The sequence below is a fragment of the Siphateles boraxobius genome, unplaced genomic scaffold, assembly GCF_051911475.1.
Source record: "Siphateles boraxobius isolate OS27281-9 unplaced genomic scaffold, OSU_SipBor_1 16, whole genome shotgun sequence".
NCBI lineage: Eukaryota > Metazoa > Chordata > Actinopteri > Cypriniformes > Leuciscidae > Siphateles > Siphateles boraxobius.
This window is the reverse complement of record NW_027508766.1, coordinates 5,580,001-5,601,833: the sequence shown is the minus strand read 5'-3', so window position 1 is coordinate 5,601,833 and position 21,833 is coordinate 5,580,001. Positions and strand designations below refer to the sequence as shown.

Below are 21,833 nucleotides of genomic sequence, written 5' to 3'. Positions count from 1 at the left end.
GGACTCATGATCTCCAAAAGAAGCTTTTATTGCATTGTTAGAGTGAAGTATGTAAGAAAAAAAAAAAAAGAACAACTCTTGCATTGTTTGAAAAAAAAAAATGCTGTTTTTGGTCTTGAAATGTTCCAATTGCAGACATTCAGTAACATTATAAATGTATCTAAATGGCTCTTTTAAATTCAGTTAAATTGTGATACCCTTCATGCGTCATGCCTTTGGTTACTAAAATTGAATTTTAAAATTTGCTTCAATCAAATGACTGGTATATAAATACACAAAACTGCTTTTAGCACATTCTTTTCCCTTTCTATGAGAGCTCTAATTGTTCATGATTGTAGGTTACCGGTAAGTACATACTGTACAGACGTAGTGGAACATCTGATTATTGATGAACAAAGATGTTAAGTTTAGCTTGGGGAATTATTTCTACAAAATCATAATTAATACAAACAACGACAGTTATAACAATATTGTCCAATAAACTGTAACTTCTCTAGTGTGGTCAATTTATAAAAAAGGGAAAATACTATTAAGTCCCTTTTACTGTATGTAGACAGGACATTGTCACAATATAAGAATTTAAAACATCGAATGCACTTAAAAATAAAATAAAAAATTGCATAAAATTGTCTATGTGAAAAACTTAATGCCTACACTCAGATTATTCCATTTAAACAAACAGGCTAAAGCCATTGTGTATTTGAGGTACTGTTAAGCAGGGCGGGGAATACCCAGATAAGGCTTCATGGTGTTCATGTTGGTAGATTGGATCCAACTCAGTGGTCAACAATGGAGTACAAACTTAATCAAAATGCTGTACTAAATTGGCATTTTTCCTCTTAATCCTATTCAAATGAAGGATTATACACCCATCTCCAATATTTTTGTCTTTATTTTACTGAGCTCAGAGCACGTATTGTAATAGAGCATAGAAGGCTTTCTAACACGTAAAGGCTAAAGAATATGCTTCATAAGTCTATTCAAAATCATCAATAAACCACAGGTTTAAGATCCCAAAAAGTTAAAGAGGTGTTATAATGTTCCAGTTAGGTATTAAAACTCTTGAAAAACTACAAAAGTTGAGTGCTATCTAATTTAAAGGCCTGCGTCCCAATGGGCTGCACATACATAGAGATCACAGTACAAAGCTGCCATCCGTTAAAGACATTTCAAAGGCTGCTAGGGACTTTGCATAATGTAGCATTGTGTGTTTGTATCATTTCTGTGTGTTCGTGCGTGTGTGTGTGTGTGTGTGTGTGTGTGTGTGTGTGTGTGTGTGTGTGTGTGTGTGTGTGTGTGTGTGTGTGTGTGTGTGTGTGTGTGTGTGTGTGTGTGTGTGTGTGTGTGTGTGTGTGCGCGCGCGCCGGAAGACAAGACATTCACTGCTTTGAAGGAAAAGGTGCTGCTCCGAAAGGGTCGAGATCCATTTGTGGGGTTTGCGGAGCTCCGCTTTGGACCACCATTTCCGTGAATGGTACAGCTCCAAAGTCATCTATCTTATTTCCGTCAAACACACTGTGCAGGGAGCTGGTCCTCTGCCTGCCATTGGTAGAGTTCATCTCACTTTTGCTGTCTCCCAAGCTCTGGTGTCGACTGCCATCTTGCGGATGAAAAGGCTTGGCTCCAAACGGATCCAAAAAGACCTCCTCTGGGGGCAGAGCAGCTCCTTTTTCCATCACCTCACCCAGGGAAATACTGATGTTCTCTTTGGAGTCTGACGCGCTGAGGAACTCGTTGCTGCTCTGCGAGTCCCGTCTGCCTACCTTCTTGTGCCTTCGCACCCGCTCGGGGGTACGGAAACTGGGCTTGTTGCTCTTCCTTCCGCCAGTGGGTGTGCCATGGTGTCGCTTCCCATTGCTGCCACTGGCCTCTTGCTTGGTGCGTCTCTGACGTAAGGAGAGTTTTTGAAGGCTGCGCTGCTTCTGCCTCTGTTGGGGACTAGATGCTTCATCGAAAAGTGTTTGGCCAAAAACGTCCTCCTGGTTACCGGAGGTGGACATTTCGTGGCCGGGCTGGAAAGGCGAGAATCCGAATACATCCACGCTGTCTGGGGAAATGGGTGGCGTCTGGCCGCTGGGTCCATCGCCACTCCTGCTGGACCTGGATAGGTTTCTGTTGAAAGGAGCTTTGGTGAATACGTCAATATCTTCCGCATCGTTCTCCTGGCTCACCTGCCTAAAAGGGGCTTTGGCAAAAATATCTACGTTCTCTGGTGACACTCTGGGCTGACCACTGCCAACAAAAGGAACAGCACCAAACACATCCACAATGCTCGCGGCAGGCATGGCAACACTTGGCGAATTGGGAGGGGTGATCACACTGGCTCCAGATTCAGCTTTCACAGTTCCCGGAGGAAAAACCGCAGCCTTCTCCTCCGACAGCTCACCTTTTGCTGTCCTAGACTCACAATCTGAGTCTGAGCTGTGTTTGTCTTCCTCTTCCTCTATCTCTTCCTCAGAGTCCATGAGCAACGGCCTCTGACCCAGGTTCTCAGGTTCGGTGTCTTCATGTTCGCTGTTGAGACCTTCCTCTTCTTCCACCTCCTCCTCTTCGCTACTTTTGGGAGAGGGCGGGTCAGACTCAAAATCACTGTCTGATTCCTCGCCTGCTTTCTGAGGCAGTGCACTAGTGGAGCTACTTTTTTTTGACGTTTTGTGTTCCTTGACCGATGGCAGGGTTGCGTCTTGCATGGCTGGAACAGCCACAGCAACACTGGGCTTCTCAACTGGATGCTCCGCTGTCAGCACACCAGCTCCTGCTAAATGGACACACAAAGTTGACAGTGAATGTACACAGCATATACATTTAACATGCTCTCAGCCTATACTGTAGTTCTCACATAGAAAATGCACATAATTTATTCCACCCTTACAGAGAAGTGTCACATAAAACCACTGATAGCTTTTAAAAGAAAGAGACCTACAAGCCTACAACAGAAGGTTTAAATATAAAAGTAAATGAAATGGTTGAACAAAAGTGTTTTTTGTTAAAAGCTGACAATAAGAAAAAAATGTCATTGAAAACTTAAAAGTAACTGGTAAAACTGATCTGAAACTATTTCAGAACTCCCAAAATGGTAATGTATGTTAAAAAACTGGAAATCTTTACAAAATATATAAAACATGCCACTAAATAGCAATAACACTTTAAACTGACAATGATATAAGAAAAAAAAAATAATAACTAATAGCAATTGAAAAGACAAGCAAAAAATGAATTCTAAACTATATTAACCCTGTCCAAAAAAACAAAACAAGAGACATTGTAATTTTATTCTTATGTTTTATATCATTTGTGTACGAAGTCATTTTACAATTACAAATTTTAGGACAAAGCAAATTTCATCTACTTTGATTTAAAAATGGAGTTGAAAAACTATTACATTTAATCACAAGTCTCGCCTGATGCAGTGTTCAGTGCTCCAAAGATAAATTACCCTCAGGCAAGATTTTGGAAATTGTGCAAAAGACGATTCTTATTTGGTTCAAAATAAAATAAAATAAAATAAAACATTGAAACTGATTGTCAGAGACATTGAAACTAAAATTGACTATGTATTACTTGTTCCTCATGTAATTAGTTTAAGCTGATATATCTTGCTACAGCAAATCACAATATTTGTCAACATGTATAATTATTGAGATATTTGTCTAATTTCAAAAGACTGAATTTCTCAACATGCTTAGGCATTGCCATCCTCCCCCTGCTGAGCAGGCAGAGCTGCGGATCTGTTATCATCAAATCTATCCAAACTGGCAGAGCAAGACACAGAATTAGCCAAACCCAGTTCTTTGTATATGATGAAGTCTAGAAATATATAAATAAATCTAAGTTAAATAACTAATTAAATAACAACAACTACAATTATTCTAGGTACTAGTGGCTGGGGGAAGTGGTAAAGAGAAACGCAAGAACAGCATGGGAGGAAAAAAAACTGGTGATTTTCAAAGAAATCTAAAGCTTAGAAGAAGAAAATATACAAGCAGACTGTTTAGGCTGTCCGGATTACAACACATCTAATCACGCCTACCTCCTGGAATACAACAATCCACAGCACAGCATAGGCTAATGGAACATCCTTAATCATATAAGAAGATCGTAACCAGAAGAAGAATATTGAGTGTTCTTTTCCAGGCCCATGCGATTACACGCTGATGACAGCTCGAGTAAAAACGGCCAGAGCAAGTAATATCTAAGCGTGTGGATGTCCAGACCTCTCCCTGCTTTGCTTGAATCAGGAACATAATGGAAAGGTCATATGAAAGCCACATATCCATCCAGTGGATTACCCAGACCTCCCTTCATCCAGCTCAGCAGATGCTAAGCTGATTGTCTTTTTGTCTTCACAATACATGCAAACGATTTGCAGACACAGTCGGATATGCTTCAATAGTTCATTGTCTCTTACCTCATTGTGTCCAAATGCCTCTGTTGTACATGCAACTTTACCAGGCAATCAAAATATCTGAATTGAGTTCATAAAGAGATATTGTTTATTCTATTGTTTAAGAGCCATTTTAATGTTGCCCCCACCGATGACCGGTTAACTGCTTAATCAAGATTTAAGGGATAAAGCTTACAAATCAACAGGACAGTCACAGCACATAATTGGTCTTAAACGTAATCATACGTTTAGCATATATTAGACTTGAGGACGTTTTCAAAATCAAATTTAAAACTATGTACACCAATAGGGCCCCATTCAATTATTGTTCCAAAAAGGCTCCTGTGCATGCAAGCTTTGTTTTACTGTGTTAAAGGGGGGTTGTGAAGTCTTTCAACAGATTCATTATTTAAGAAGTCCAATGGAGTATTTGGCATGTTCTGAACACATTTTATATTAAAGACCCACTGTGGTAAAAAATCAAGTTTTTAATGTTGTTTATATGTCTATGTGGTGTTTCTAATATGCTTTGTGGTGTTTCTAATATGCTTTAAGACAAACCATGTGCAAATTCACGTCAACATGGCTGAGTGTTTTCTCTTTAAAACTGCAGTGGGAAAAAGCAGTCTCAAAAACGCGGTTTGAAATCGCTGGCGTTTCTTATGTCAGAAACTACCTTGTAACCATTCACGTCAACGTGCGGGTGGGCTTTATCATCTCAAGAGAAACAAGGTTATCACGGTATATATTTTTCTGTTGATATGAATAATTGTGTACATTTAGCAATATAGCAGGTGAATTATGTATATTATGTATATATTACGATGTTATGAACTATATGCCTTTCTCCACTGTAAGGATGCTGATTTTTAGAAGGCAGTCTGAGATGGTCAGTGACAAGGCATGCTGAAGTCACTTCATTAAGTGAGTAGCAGTCTTTATCCCTTATATATCAATTTTTTATATGAAAAAGGTCTTAACATTATGCTTTTCCAAAGTAAAAAATATTCAGTTTAGAATAAAATTGTTAGACAAAGACAGCCATGCTATTATATAACAGGAGGAACATCTTGCTCTAGTGGTATAAAGGTGGAAGACATCAGAATTCTTAAACTCAAAGCATTAGTCAAATGCTCCTGATATGAGCTTCTATAACAAAAATCAACAAATATAACATTGCTTTTAAATAAGCTTTATTTATAATTAGCATTGTATAAAGAAACATACATTATGATACATGAGTATTTACATCAGTTTGTCAACTGAACATTAACAGCTTATGCAACTGATGCTGTATGCAAGTATGTACACAATGAGAGGTCACTGAGGAACGGTGGGGCTATGAACTTTTGTCATCTACAGGAACATATGCAAGAAAACAAACAGTGTGTTACACAGCTCGGACACCTGCACCATGATTTCTGGGGCAACATAAGGCATGAATTGAAAGCTGTTATAGGAGAAACTTTTTGTATTAGCGTCAAGAAAACTAATAAGAAATACTAAAAACAACAGTATCCTACAACTCCAATATGCAAGTGGATTTAGTCATTCTCGTAATTAAAGTTCACAAGTCAGTTTTAACAGTCCACCAATATCCCACTCAATCAAGATGTCTCGGAAAATGGCTGTCTTTATCGAATACAAAATGGTAACAAACACATTAAACTTGAGAAAAAAAGAAAGGAAAAAAAAGTAAAAAAATACATGTTGTGATAAAGCAAAGTAACTTGAGTGGGTGATGAGATGAATGAGAACATCAAATTAGGAATCCAGCACACAGATTCGCTAAACTTTATGGTCAACTTACCGTTGGGAAAACAAAGGCTCAGTAAACATTATGGTAAGCCCTTATGTAAACCATTACTAAATGCACTGAAAAAGTACCAATATGTGCTGGCAAGGAATACATGTGACATTTGCCATTAATTAAGGCTCAATGCTGCCAACATGAGTGAGACAGCAACAAATGGCATGTGATATGTTCTGTGGTGTGGTTACCAGTGCTAACATGTAAAAAGGCTCATACATTATTAGACATAGCGTTTTCTAAAAAATCATCTGTGAACAGAATAGAGTTCTAGCATAGGCTACATTATAATAAGACATCACATTATGCAAAATAATGAAAAAAAAGGGCTGCCAACTCTTAGATGCTTCTGTAAATGCAACAGTTTCTGATTATTCGGCTAACCTCCCTCAAGTTAACCTGCCAATGTTCCCTAAATTGGCAACTTAAAGTATCTTCACAGTAAATTACAGAAAGGAAAAATAAGTCTCAATGAGGAATTTAAAGCCAACTCTTAACATTGGAAGAGAGAGACTTGTGTTCAAATCCATGAAAAATTGGCATTTTTACAAGTAAACAAAGTGAATATGAGGATAGCTGGAAATTTTCTATGGTCTGAGGTCCATAGAAATTGTACCTGAGAACTTTTGGCACTCACTGTTAGTTGCTATCAAGCACATAATGTAGCTAACTGATCTAAACAAAAGAAAAAAGACAGAAAAAGAAAATTAGGTTGCTCAAGATTCTGAAAATCTATTCCATCATGCCAACCTGATGCCTAAATACCAAACTATTGGGGGGAAAAAGAAAGAAAGAAAATTCCCTTAAACGCATGTTCTTTACTAAAGGAAAACCACTTTCTGCTCTGTTCAATATAAAAATATTAACATAAAAATGTGGGTCCTGAGAGAGAAAAAAAATTCTAAACTGACCAAGCAAATAAAGTCTAGAGTAGAATCCACACTGATAATGAGATTAGACTTGCACATACAAACTGCAGTAAAACTGTACCACTATATAAGAGTTAGCCACAACTAAATCTATTAAAATGATTTTAAAAAAAAGATGCAGATGTGAGAGCATTGTACAAATTTACAACTATAATATTGCAAGTGCACAGACAAACAAATGATAAAGCTTTTTTTTTTAACTGCAAATAATAAAAGAAAAAAACATACATCAGCAACAAGCATAAAGCTGTGGTTTTGTGAAGTAAATCCCTAGAAGAAAAGAAAACACTTAAACCACCGTATCATGCGAGTCTATATATTTCTTATCTCTTATAGTTTCAAATGTATTTTTTGCATTTTATAATCTGCAAATTCTCTCTATTTCTATGCTTGCATTTTACTATTGACTATTTCCAGCCTGTCTTCTCTATATATAATATCTAAATCTATGTACCAGATATATAGTGTCTTATTAAATTCTTATCTTATGAACAGTGAGAAATAGAATCAAAAACGGTTTTCAAAGTTTGTTGAAATGACAAGCTTGTAACTGTCTAAATGTACTGTATATATTTAAAGTGGTTAAAGGAATAAATAGTAACATTGATTCTGTTTGTCTCCCGACTCCAGATGTGACGGTGATATGTGTTGTAGAGGCGCCACATCCAGCGAGCAGAGAGACAGAAAGAGGTTCGGGGAGAGCAGGAATAGGGGAGCACAGATATGAGGAGAGAGGAGGAGGACGTTAAACAGGGAACTTTGGTGAGGGTCCTTTTTGAGCCGGCTGCTAGAACTTGCCTGCGTTGGCCAGGAAGGGCACAGAGCCAAACGGATCCTCAGGGAGTGAGGGCTGCAGTACCGGCTGCTGTCTGTCTATGCTGCTGGCCTCCATGCTGACAATTCGCTCTACTGGCTTTTCTGTGGGGAACAACGGGTGCAGACACACAGAAAGTGTTAATGTAGCAATAAAGCAGGATGTGTATGCCCTCTGCTGGAGAGGGTGTAGAATACTAGAAAAGGATAGATGTATGGATGCAATTCTAAAACCGACTCAAAGAAAGAGATGGAGAGAACTCCATTGAAATTCACTGTGACATTTAAAATGCTCATGATCTACAAAAAGACACACAGAGACACTTGCTTGCTCTTAGAAGGTCAAACTCTCGGTCGAGAAGCTCTTCTTCTGTGAGTCTGGAGAAATTGTCTTCTCCAAATGGGTTCCATCCAGACATATCAGGAGGGTTATTGACAGTCTGAGGAGAAGGGCTCAGGACCTCCACAGTTGACACTGGGTTTCTACTACAACAGAAAAAAAGAAAAATGCCAAACATGTAAATAGTTGTACTCAAATGGGTCTAATATAAATATACACACATTTATAATATATAAATAAACCACACACATGCATATACATTTTCTTTTTTGTTGTCTTCCATTTTGAAAGGTGCTTTTTGTGTGTAGCAGTGCTATTCAAACTACTCATTGATTATACACTACCGTTCAAAAGTTTGGGGTCAGTAAGATTAATCGAAATTTTTACACGTCTCTGTCGAATACTTGATTCTGACTGGTCAATCGCGCCATCCAGCGGTGTGTTATTCTCCGATAACAACCGCTGAAAACAGATAACGCAGGCTCATTCGGGTTACTGAAGTCTGCAGCGCTATACGCTTGCTAGGAACGTTTTTTCTTCGTGGAAGTTTTACGTTTGGTGAGCTAATAAAATGTGACCTTGGATGACAAAACCAGTCTTATGGGTCATTTTTTGGAAATTGAGATTTATACATCACATGAAAGCTGAATAAATAAGCTTTCCATTGATGTATGGTTTGTTAGGATAGGACAATATTTGGCCGAGATACAAATTTGAAAATCTGGAATCTGAGGGTGCAGAAAAAATGAAACATTGAGAAAATTGCCTTTAAAGTTGTCCATTTATGTTCGCGATTGTGCTGCATTCACTCACAAAAATAAATGTTTTATGCATTTACGGATGGAAATTTACAAAATATCTTCATGGAACATGATCTGTACTTAATATCCTAATGATTTTTGGCATAAAAGAAAAATTTATAATTTTGACCCATACAATGTATTGTTGGCTATTCCCACAAATATACCCGTGCTACTTAAGACTAGTTTTGTGATCCAGGGTCACAAATATTATAACTCAAATAAATAACTGTACGCAAAATAATGATTTGAAAATGTTATCCAGTATCGTGGACTCGCTCTCTCGTTTCATACAAAGTAGCTGCTGCCATTTTGCGACTGTTACGTATGCGGTTCGATTATAAGATAACAAACAAACAGGTACGATTTTAAAACAGTTTCATCTCAAATCAAAATCTCTTATCCCCATAATTATTTATGTCCCGAAATGCCGTGTGATAAGTGGTATGACTGTAGCTTATATCCCTTAAATGTCTGTCTAGTTTGAACTTGCCTCTTGCTAGCAACTGCTTTCTTTTGGAAGCTTTGCATTTAAAGACCCAATAAAATATTTCGTGTCTAATTATTTACTTACGTGGCAAGTAGCCGAGTAATAAGCGGGATATACAGTCGGTTGTCATCTCAGAATAAACCCCTAATCACCCTGTCAGTTACAACCAGCTGGATGTACATTATCCCTTACTTAACACTTTTATTCAGCTAAGACACATTAAATTAAAAAAAGGTGACAGTAATAGACAAACAAAAGATGTCAATTTCAAATAAATGCTGTTCTTTTTCAGAATCCTGAAAAAAATAAGGATCATGTGACACTGAAGACTGGAGTAATGATAGCTGAAAACTCAGCTTTGCCATCACATGAGTAAATTACATTTTAAAATGTATTCATATAGAATGTATTTAATTATTTAATATTGTTATTTTAAATTGTATTAATATTTCACAATATTCATGTTTTTACTTTTTTATCAAATAAATATATTCTGGGTGAGCATAAGAGGATTTATTTAAAAAATAATAATAAACAAAAAAAAAAAAAATCTTACTTGCCCCGAACTTTTGAATGGTAGTGTAATGTTCATTCTGCGGCAAAATTCTATGACTAGAATTGGATATCTCTTGGAATTTTAACAATTTCGGCTCGCTTATCGATTTATATTGATTCCAATAAGGTAAAGAAAAAAAAAATTTGGATATCATTCCCGTTTATTCTTATTGCAAAACATAAAATTTTAGCTGAATACCATACACAAAATTCATCAGGCTAAAGAAAACTTACACAAGGAACTTTTGCATATGGTTTAAAAATACTAAGAAACTTTAAAATAAAGTGTTAAGATTTTCAGGTATTCAGGTACAGAAACTGCAATCAAATTTAAAAGAACACTACACTTTATAAATAAAATATACATTACAAATATAGTTACAAAAGATATTCAAGTATTCAATAGAAAGTCAAGAACAGAGAGCGAATTTTCTCTTTCTTTTATTGTTTTATTAATATTATTATAGTGACTGCTGTCATTTTAAGAGCTGTACGGATCCAGTATACTGTTACACATATGTTTTCTTTGTCATCTTTTTCTTTCACTTATGACATAACCGACTGTGTTTGCGAGGACATTTTGACATATTTGAGTGTATTTGTCAGTTCAAGTGCAAGAAGCCGCGGAAGAGAACGGAGTTCAGTATCGCGCAGTATACAGTGTGAGAGGCGGCTTTCTGTGCACGTGCTTTGGATGTGTGTACAGCAGAGAAAATAGCGCCCGAGTCTTCTTGTGCTTGAATGGTTTAAAATCACTTTCTGTGAGCACGCTTTGCATGTGTGTGCAGCACAGAAAAACGTTGCAGGGGTCTTCTTGCGCTTGGATGCTTTGAAGTCATATTAAAATGCATACAAAAGGAATCGATAAGAGGAATTTTGGTACCTCAATACTCAACCCTATCTAAATCTACAGGACCAAAATGGCGAACTAAGACAAAAATCTACATCAGTAATAATGTCCAAGGTGCTTGCCTGATGTTAGTGAAGGGGGTCTCTACTGGAGACGGTGCAGCAGGGTTATAGGAGCTCAGCGGGGCCTGGAACTCCAGTGGGGAGATATAGGGCAACTGCTGGACTGGAGCACACTGCTGCTGCTGAACAAAGGCCTGCTGGTACTGATGCATCTGTAAGAAGACATGAAAAGTAGAATATCACACCGCAGTTATAATATTATTGCAGAATTTGTTGTGTTGCTAGGAGAATTGTTGCAATGGAATATCCTAGAGGAAGCTTTAAGATAAACTGCAAGTAACTAAAATAAAATCGATTTCATGTTCATTGATTTATTTCTCAAGTAGTTGTGTAATAAACAGGATATAATATGCATTATCGCAAAATATAATACTTTATGGTAATTCAAGACCTGGTAATCCTGGATATTTTGTAATAATGGCTGTTCATCATCACTTACTTAAAGCAACACCAAGGAACTTTTCCTCTGCGGTCGCCCTACAGGTTGGAAGAGGAATTGTCCATTACCGCTGTCGTGAATAATTTAGCCTACCGCAGCCTACTGTCGCATGCGCACGCTCGCTGTTTATCCAGCACCGGCTTTGGAATCAACAATGGCCACAGACAAGGTAGAGTATAATGCATGATTTTATGAAAGACATCACAAACGAAGAAAAACTATGTATGCCGTAAAGCAGTCGAATTTTGTAGTTCTTTTTGTGCTCCGGTTACTACCCGAAACCTGAAGTTACATAGTGCCAGTAAAAGCGATACAGACCCCGTCAGGCTATGGCAGACGTGTCAGTTAACCTATTGTAAGTCGATGTACCATCACAAGGGTCTTGGAAATATATTATGAAGCTTGAAAAACTACATAGTGTTACTTTAACTTTCAACTTATAAAAGTATGCTTTCTTCATACAAAATGACCATGAGGACACAGGGAAAGAGAAACAGACAGAAAGAGCACCACAGAGGCCTTTGAATCTCCCTACAGTGTAATTGCCTCATATGTTACAATTTAACACAGAGAATCGGTCGATTTCACCACACCATTCAATCCCCTGATGGCTTTGCATGGAGCAGATTGCATCTGAAATTAAACAGATGGTAATCATTCGGTAGAAAATGAGCTAAAAATTGCTCCGCCTTAACATTATGTATTTAGCGAAAGTCAGTTAGCAACATTTCCTCTTTTAGCATAAATACAATTCAAAGGAATTATTGACGCTTATGATTGGGCAACATTCACTTGGATGGAGAAACAGTTTGGCACTGCTTCAGTGAGTGAGTGGGGCATATATATAAAAATCTCCCCTATATTAGAACTGCATCTATTTAAAATCTGGCAAAATTCCTCATTAAAGCGCTAATAAATGGCCCTGCCACTAATGTTGCGGGTGTATCCGTCTCACCAGGGCAGTGTAGTGAGCCTGCTGTTGCTGCTGGGATTGATATATGGGCTGCTGCTGCATCATCATCTGCTGCTGAAGCATATGCTGCTGCTGCTGCATCTGAAGACTCTGTTGCATGGCCTGATGATACTGCCCAAAAAAAAAAAAGAGAGAGAGATGTCAGTGGACAGTTGTGATGAGCGTGGGAGTTTAATTTATGCTTCTCAACACAGCGCTATTATAGGGTTTATACCATCACACGGTACTAACCTACTACAACATACATTTAAAATTCAGGGCAGCAGGCTTGAATTCGAGACAACAGGACATTTAACACGGACTGATCACAACACTGCCAATTTCTTTGCAATTGAAATGAGCACTAGACTGGCAGAGAGGGATTAAATATGCAAATGTTTCCTGTAAACAGAATTTTGCAGTGAATAAGATAGGGCTGACTGATTAATTAAAAATCTATAAAATCTGAAAATTTGCTTCCATTCTAGAATGGCGTTCCCTCTTTGATGACGCCAGTTTGACACCTTGAGTAGAATATCCTCAACAACTCCCCTCCAACTGTCATTCTGAATGAGCAAGAGATGGAGAGGATTACTATTTAATATTCTATTTCAACTGGAAATACCTCACACTACTAAAATATAGTCTGTTGCAACTTCCAGTTCACTGCTGGGAAGATGTGATTTTAATAAAACTTGCCCTATCTAAGCAGTAGAAACATGGCGGGGGGAATTAATCTGTGCTACATCACTAGAGAAAAAGGGATGTGCATGGAAGTAAAAAGACGACAAATGTTTTTGAAACAAAAAAGCTTGTTGAATTGCACGGATTGAAAAAAATATGTATTGCATTAACTGTGCTTGCATTTTAATGCATTGTATTTTTAGGGCTTGCATTTTTAAGGGCTGAAATTCAACATGGTTGAATATTTAAGCTGTGAATATTTCAATTCAAATCATTTCACACACATTTTCATTATTAAAAAATCAATAATCCATATTCACCTTTCAGATTTCACTTCCAAAATGTTCATTCCGTTTAAAAATACAGCCTATAATATTCGACAGGTAATTTTCAGTCCATTTAATTTCGCTTCACAATTTGCTTCCATAAATTCAGTGGTTCAAATTCGACAGCAAATTCTACATGGCACACCCAGGAACTGCAGGAATATCAATATTTTGCCAATCCATGATCTCCATCTGCTGTTAGTCGATCTCACCAGCAGGGGGTGCAAGCAGCTGTTGACCATAGACTGTGCTGTTGACAAACTGATTTACAGAAATGGAGCAAGCGGTCAGTATTTGTGATGATTATCAGGGCCGGTAGTAGTTATGGAAAAACTGATAAAGGCACAAAAGCTGTGTTTACATTTAAGTCTTTACGGTTACTTTTGTACATGTAAGCAGCTTTCTCTACCGTGAACGAGATTATAACTTTATTCCCCTACGCTGACATACAGATCAAACGTTAAATCTGAGGTAGTAGACATATATTTATCTCGGTTGTTTAGTTTTTAGTAACCTTTTATCCTGGCTCTGTGCTGTAGAACTAGGGATTCCCTCAATGACATTCTCCAGGATTCCCCTGCCTTTGGAAAAGCCTTAACTCGCACCTTATCAGGAATTTAGGCTATACTATATAGGAACAGGCAAGCAGATAGATTCAGAATATGAACGTAACGCGCAGAGTTTCATGCTAAGCGGGTTCCAGTGAAATACTGGCATACAGTTGGCTTTACATTGAAAGTCAAGGTACCGTCTCTGAAGCTACATAAGACATTGGTATACAGGTTTCTAACTTCAATAGCATTTGAAGAGAATGTCTTGGTCATAATTTAGATAGTTGATACAAAACGTGTTATTATTGCTATTTTTTGACTACCGCATGAGCTCATTTATTTTAATATCAACAATCTTAACAAAAGTTCACCGGAAAAATTAAGCAGAATTATGCATTTTGAGGACTTTTGCTGACAAATAATCCTTTACGTAGATTACTGACATTAGCCGCGTTTCCACTGTCGGGCCAGGGCCGGTGTTGTTCCGAATATTGACCACCGCCAAATTACTACCCCCCCTAGCATTGGTAGGTTTAGGATTAGTGGTGGGGGAGGGGTTAGGATTAGGCAATCAGGCACTGACTTCAACGAGGGGGGTAATAATTTGGCAGGGGGTCGAAATTCGGCACAACACTGGTCCAGGGCTAACAGCGAGCCGAGCCGGGCCGGTCCAGGGCTAACAACGAGCCGAGCCGGGCCGGGCCAGTGGCCTCGGGCCTCAAACACCAGGCTCGCGTTTCCACTGCCGGACCAGTAGCCCTGCAGCACTGCCCTAAACCCCGCCCTTAACACGCTTTTCTGGATCAAACGTCATACAACCTAACCCATTTCAGCGGGTATTATGAATTAATTATTTTTTTTAGTTAGGAAGATAGCATGTATATTAACTCACCGGCCGTGGCTGCCATAGTGTCCCGACCTGTCTCGCCACTAACTAAGGGACTGTGACCCAGCATACTGTCCATTAAGTCGAACCATGGAAAGTTCCTTCTCTCGGCTTCCCTTCGTCCATTGTGTGTTTTAATTGCCTCGTACTGCGTCCGCAACTTTTTAATTTTTTCCCGAACTTAAAGCTTTGTTTGCTGAATGCTTAGCTTCAGCAACGATGTATATTATAACGTCCTCGTTTCTGCACACGCCGTCAAATTGACGTTGTACCCTTTCTTCTGCCCAAATGCTCAGAAGAGCTTTGGTATCGTCGCCAGGCAGTAACATTACAGGCGATTCCCCATTTCGAGCAGCGATTATTTTGCGCTATATAAAAAAGTGAAATGTGCATCTTGCCGCAGACCATAACTTTCCCTAACACCGATAAACTCCGCCTTTTACCTTGACCACGCCTCTAGCCCGAGCTGGCCCGCTTTGGCCCAAGGTATTCGACGGGCCAGAAATCCTGGCCGTTGGCCTCAAGTAAGCCCCGCTCAAGCACCGGAAGTGACAGTGGAAACGCGACTGGTTGAAAATCGGCTATAGAGTTGATCATTGTTAATTCATCCTTGCTTTATTTTATTTTATTTTTTTTATAAACCATCACCATGTCAACTTCTTGTTCCAGTGAAACAAAAGACTTCTATCCGGTAACATATTCCGGACTTCTCCAATAATTTAACCTAAATAATCATTTTCAAAGATCTGCAGGAAATTGGTTTAAACATATCTACTAAGAACGTCCTGAGGCACTCATTACCTGTTGCACGTACTGTAGCTGCTGTGCAGTGACTTGCTGTTGGTGTTGGATATTGTGCTGTTGCTGCTGCTGCTGTTGTTGATGATGTAGCTGTTGTAGTCGAAGGTCACCAGGCTGCAGTTGCTGTAACACTCTGTTCTGTTGACTGTTACTCGGCATCTGCGCCGCCGACTGCTGCCCATTTCCAGGAGCTGAGACAGGCACACGTACCGTATACAGTCAAAGCTTATTTCTCCAGAGGGAAAAGAAATACAGAACACAGACCATATTTAAGAAAACATGGATTATATTGTTCACCTTTCTGGCTGTTGCCAACCGTATCTGAGGATACAGTCATTTTCACAGGAGTTACAGAGCTGGACAAGGGCAAAACATTAGTATTTGCAGCTTTGGGTCTTTGCCTGGGTGCGATTGAGGTTTCTGTTGGTCCAACTGAATCTGTTATTCTAATGAAAAAGAAATGAAAACATGCGACTTAAATGGTTTGTTGAATTCAAATTATCTGAAAGCAACACACAAAGCTCTATGTTACCTGGCTTTTGTCAGGCTCTTCTTAGCAGCAATATCACTAGCAGTAAGTGGATCCGGCAATGAGGTGGGAAGGGGAGAGTTCTGTGTGGCAGAAAAAGAAACACCTCTGAATTATAATTCTGAATCATACTAGGGGAATAGCAAAAATAACTATCGATTCACTTAACTTCCCATAATCTATGGCTAGACTCACACGGTATCTGCCCATATTTGTGTATCCGATTAGAATATGATCTAAATGATTGATTATCCTTACTGTGTATCGCAATCGTTCAGATCGGATTCGTGTGTTTGTCGTGGTGCACTTTGTTTTTTTTTAGAATATCTGTATGGTCTCTATGGCAATGATGTTGTGTAGGTGTGTCAATGCCAAAATAACAACAACAATACAGTCAGTTTGCAGTACAGAAGTTATCTTATATCAACATGCGGTCTCGTAGGAGGCTGGAATGTGCAGCTTTATTCACCGCTGCCATCTCCACCGGTCTCAAAATTCAAAGAGTTGTGTAGACCAGGCTGACTAGCAATATACTGTAATTTTCTGCTCAACCTGCACTCAGCAACACAACCTTGTTTCTGCAACAACTTTCAGCATGTGTCCTACAACACTTGACATGTTTACATTTTATGTGGCATGAAAAAGCATTGAAAAGCCTCTGAAATCTGAGCAGTCGGACATGCGATTTGAATAGGATTTCAAAACACATGATTGTACCTTAGAATGGATTTTTAAAAAAATTATTTCATGTAATTTTACTGCAGTTCACACTAGCTAAATAGAATTGGATTACAGTCGGATATGCACAAAAATCGAATTTGGATTGAAGGTCTGAACCAAGCTTATTTGTGAGTAACTTACAAAAAGATTTGGCACTGGACACTCCTTTCCAGCTAACCGAAAGGCAAAGTGAGTTACTTGATAGATGTCAGGTCTCTTTTCTTGATCAGGCTCTAACATGTATCCTGTGTGAATGAAAGAAAATGGCTGTTATCATTTATCAGATGAGGGTGCTTATATTCAATTTCAATCTAAATGCACATTCAGGAAGACCCAAAAAACTAAATTCAGTCATTCATATCAAATGGAAAACAGCACATATGAACACTTATAATACTTTCACGGTGCCTGGAAAATTATTACAGAATTGTCATTTTTGAATAAACCTACCCCTTTGTATAGAAATATATAAAAAACCAAGCAATGGAACCTTTCTAAAAAAAAAAAAAAACATATCTTCCTTTAAAAGGTCTTAGGAATGACCTAAGAGTGGGGAAATTACAGAATTTTAATTTTTGGGGCAATTATCTCTGAGCAGTAACAAGTGTGCAGTACCTCAATAATACCAGGGGGTGGAGCTATTGTTTAGCTTATTTTCAAAAATCCACCACCAGCCTGTGTATACCACACACCCACATTAAACCATCTTACACAAAATCATTTCAAATCTCTTGGGAATATTTGAAAGCTGCTTACTTATTAAACAGTGCAACTTAGAGGAGAATTTTGAACCGTCCGGAACAGCAAAGGTTCCGTCACATATGGCAACTTGACTCTCCCCAAATGGAAGTGTGAAGAAACACAGCTTGTACAACAAGCATCCAAGCGCCTGGGAAAGAGAGAGAAAACAAGAAACTGTAATTCCACACAAAAACATTCAATACATCAGGTTTCACTGCTCTAATAATTAAATACTGCACTGTGACAACACTTCTAATGGCTGACAGCTGCTCTGTTTCGTACAGGATGAATTCTGAGAATTTTCTTTCTATTTTCAGATGGAACAAATGGGCAGGAAGTATTGTCATACATTTCCTCTTCCTACCAGAGCAAGTTCTGACACGATGACCATGAACTGCTACCATCTGCACTGGTGAAATTTATCACAACGTGAGCTTTCCACTGAAGGAGCTTCATGGGAACTGGCCCTTTCTTTTCTATTCAGTCCAGCATTTGTTTGGAAAAGGAAGAGCTGTGAAATAAGGCTAAGCTATTTACCTTTTACAGCACGTCAAGTTAAAGAGGAAGTTTGCCTTCATGAGGCCCTAATTCCTGTCTTTACAACACTGGAAACTCTTTTCTTTACTGCTGTCCATCAGGCCCACATGCACATAACACTGCTCCTCAGCTCTAGTAAACATGTCTAAAATATGTCTGACAGCATCTTGTTACAGTATAACTTGAACAAAATCTACTCATTCCTACACCAGTGCACCTTGATACATGTCTAAAATGTTTCATGACGCAAAAGAAAACATCAACAAAAGGATCAACTTTGAAACAAAGCCAGAATTTCAAGGATAGCTGTAAAGCACAGCCCTGAGAGCCCTCATTTATGGAGGAAAGCAGTTTCTCGTCTGTGTCTGCTGTCAGTCTGACCAAACCAGCTCTTCAGCTTGTTTCTGTGTTGGAGATTGAAATGTGAGGGTGTGAGTGAGTGTGTGAGTGTGTGAGTGTGTGAATGAGTGAGTGTGTGAGTGAGTGAGTGTGTGAGTGAGTGAGTGAGTGAGTGAGTGAGTGTGTGAGTGTGTGAGTGTGTGAGTGTGTGAGTGTGTGAGTGAGTGAGTGAGTGAGTGAGTGAGTGAGTGAGTGAGTGAGTGAGTGAGTGAGTGAGTGAGTGAGTGAGTGAGTGAGCGAGCGAGTGAGTGAGAGAGGTGCCTACCCAGATATCAGCCTTTGTGGTGATGGCTTTCCCTTGGTACAAGTTAATCATCTCTGGGGCACGGTATGACAGAGTTGTGTACCTAAGCAGAGAATAATGAAAACAATGGAAGGTTTAAAAGCACTAACTTCCTGGCACCAGAAAAAGTAACAAGAAATTACATCATCTAGACAAGCTTAACACATTTTGTAAATTCCTTTATATTACATGGACAAAATGCCAATTTGCTGCACATACCAGCTTCGAGACAGAGCAAACCTTTACATTACTTTCTATTCATCAAAGAATCCTGATTTTTTATTTTTTTTATCACAGTTTCAGCAAAAATGTTAAACACAACTGATTTCAATATTGATCATTAGAAAGGTTTCTTGAGTGCCAAATCAACTTACTAGAATAATTTCTAAAGGATCGTGTGACACTAAAGACTGGAGTAATGGATGCTGAAAAATTCAGCTTTGCTGTCACAGAAATAATTTACATTTTGAAATAAACCGTAATTTAAACCATAATTTAAAATTGTAATATTTTAAAAATATTACTGTTTTTGTTGTAATTATAAAATAAATAAAAAAATTCTAAATTGGTGAACCCAACCCTAACATTTTGAACAGTAGGGTACAACCGCTTGTACAATACCCCATTTCAGGACAGAGAAGGGATTCAAATTTTATTTGTAATTAAATAAACTATAAAGTAATATCATTTAAACAGTAACTCTGATCTTATGGTGCCAATATTATAATTAACATTACTTTAATAGATACTAGTTTAGCAGTTAGATGAAAAGTAATCAATAATTACGTAACACAATGGACACTGATAGCATTAAACTGCATAGAAGTAAATGAATACACAGGCGAGGGTTTATCAAACAAAATATGACTGCAGTATGACCAATCAGAATCAAGTTGTACAGAGAGCTAATTGTAATAATAATTAAAAAATATAGTGTAATAATAATAATAAAGTCCTCAGGCTTGATGTTTTCCCAAATTCAGTGCAAGTAAAAAAACGTACCAAACAAATTCTGCAATGCTCAAAAAAAAGAAAGGAAAGTACTAGTTGTAAATCCCAGTGTAATTCAGAACTCTCCACTCTACTGTAAAAAGTCTTACTTCTTGATCTCATCCTCCACAGCAGCTATACCATCTTTATGTGGAAGTAAAACTTTGTGTGTGGCACTTCCAAAATCACACAAGACGTAGTTTCCCTGGTCATTCAAGAGGAGGTTTTCTACCTGTGAACACACACATTTGTTAGTCATCTTTGTTAATAGGTCCAACTACTGTAAATTCTGACAGTCAAGAGACAAAGGCAGGAAAGGAAGAAGGACATTTAGGCCATGTCTAATGAACTCCTGTATAGTGTTAATATCGGTACTGATGTTTTTTAAGCAATAACATTTCTCAGCATATTGTGCATACCAATATTCAACACGTCAATTACTTTTAGCCAGCTTTTAAAGGAGCAAACTTTAATTAAACAGCTCTAATCATGTTGCTACTTACACCACTCAAATGTTCAAATTTTATTTAAGACTGTTAAATTACACAAAAAGTAGTAGTAAGGAGGTTACAACTACTTCATTTTGAACATCTTGAGAACGTACTCGGTGAACATAAATGCTTATTGGAGTGGATTTTCATGAAATCCTTATTTGTCTTTCAACACGGTTATGCTGCAAAAAAACAAACAATTATCCCCCGGTTTTACAGACAAGGCTTAAGCCTAGTTCCAGACTAAAATCCATTATTGAGCTGTTTTACCTGAAAGCAACTTTCACTAAAATATCTTAAAATGTTTTTTCTCAAGATGCACACCAGTAATGTTGTTTTCTAAGGCACGTTTACAAAAGTTAATGAACAAAAAACACCAACCTAAGTTTCTCATACAAATCATATGTCTTGAATGAACACTTGAATGGACTATTCTTATAGTACTTTAGTGTCTTTTTGGAAATTGACCAGCAGTGGTCCTCATCCCCTTATTTTACATGAAAAACAACAGCCCTGCATGACAAACGAGTAAACAAACACATTACTTTCGCTTCAGTGTTCAATAATTTCCCAATTATTTTAGACTGATTGGTTTTGACTGGTGGGAAAAGTGTTTGTTTGAATGGCACCATTGGCCTGTTCCCACACTTTTCTGCCAAAAGGGCGGACTTGTTTCTTTCAAGCACTGCTTTTTTCCACAGACACAGTATAGTCTTTGCCTGGGTTTAACTAATGCTTGCCACTAATAATGTTTGTGAGCAGAGTAATTGGTGTTGGGTGGAAGATCATGTCTGGTATCACTGGGTTGAACTGGTATGGTATGGTCAGGACATGGTTCCCTAAACTGATAATAAGGAGTGTCCTAAATTTACCCTTTCAGCTAGTCAAACACAGCCAGAAAAAAAGAGAATCAATGATCAGCCAGAGTGCCTTATACTTGCTATTCAAGATTTATGAAATTATATCGTTGAAAGTGCAGACACGTCAGTGCTTGTGTCTACAGCTTTACACCTGCAGTGAACTTATTTATATAGCTGCGAATTAACTGTATGCAAATCATTTATATCCATCTGGAATTTTTTCGAAATATCCTGTAGTTGTCTTACTAAAGCAGAGTTGTGCTGTACCTTCAGGTCTCTGTGGATGATTGGGGTTTTACACTGGTGGAGTCTGGCAACGGCTTCACAGGCATCACAGAATACGTTGAGCACCTCCTCTTCAGTGAATCCTACGCTCAGCCGTTGGTTCATCTGCTTCACCACCTGACCAGCTAGAAGGTTTAAGAAAAACCAAGGCCTTGATATAATCCATTAAATCCAGATTTGTTCAGTGATATTTTAGAATTATTTATATACTATTAGAGTATATATATATATATATATATATATATATATATATATATATATATATA

General features: G+C 38.1%; 1 protein-coding gene across 4 annotated transcripts in view; it reads right to left on the bottom strand.

The window, feature by feature from the left end:
• Positions 1-4: 4 nt before the first annotated feature.
• Positions 5-21,833, bottom strand: part of bmp2k (BMP2 inducible kinase) — a 47,833-nt gene continuing 26,004 nt past the window's right edge. The window contains exons 4-16 of one of the 4 annotated variants that reach the window (XM_077231336.1): positions 21,550-21,692; positions 20,042-20,163; positions 18,924-19,005; positions 17,738-17,870; positions 17,123-17,226; positions 16,265-16,344; positions 16,030-16,178; positions 15,733-15,923; positions 12,488-12,616; positions 11,094-11,245; positions 8,265-8,422; positions 7,922-8,041; positions 5-2,758 (exon numbers count right to left, since the gene is read on the bottom strand). In XM_077231336.1, coding sequence (XP_077087451.1) covers positions 1,380-2,758; positions 7,922-8,041; positions 8,265-8,422; positions 11,094-11,245; positions 12,488-12,616; positions 15,733-15,923; positions 16,030-16,178; positions 16,265-16,344; positions 17,123-17,226; positions 17,738-17,870; positions 18,924-19,005; positions 20,042-20,163; positions 21,550-21,692 — 2,942 coding nt within the window. In that variant the 3' untranslated portion in view covers positions 5-1,379. The remainder of the gene's footprint in view (positions 2,759-7,921; positions 8,042-8,264; positions 8,423-11,093; positions 11,246-12,487; positions 12,617-15,732; positions 15,924-16,029; positions 16,179-16,264; positions 16,345-17,122; positions 17,227-17,737; positions 17,871-18,923; positions 19,006-20,041; positions 20,164-21,549; positions 21,693-21,833) is intronic. The other 3 variants (XM_077231339.1, XM_077231337.1, XM_077231335.1) reach the window with 3 other exon arrangements.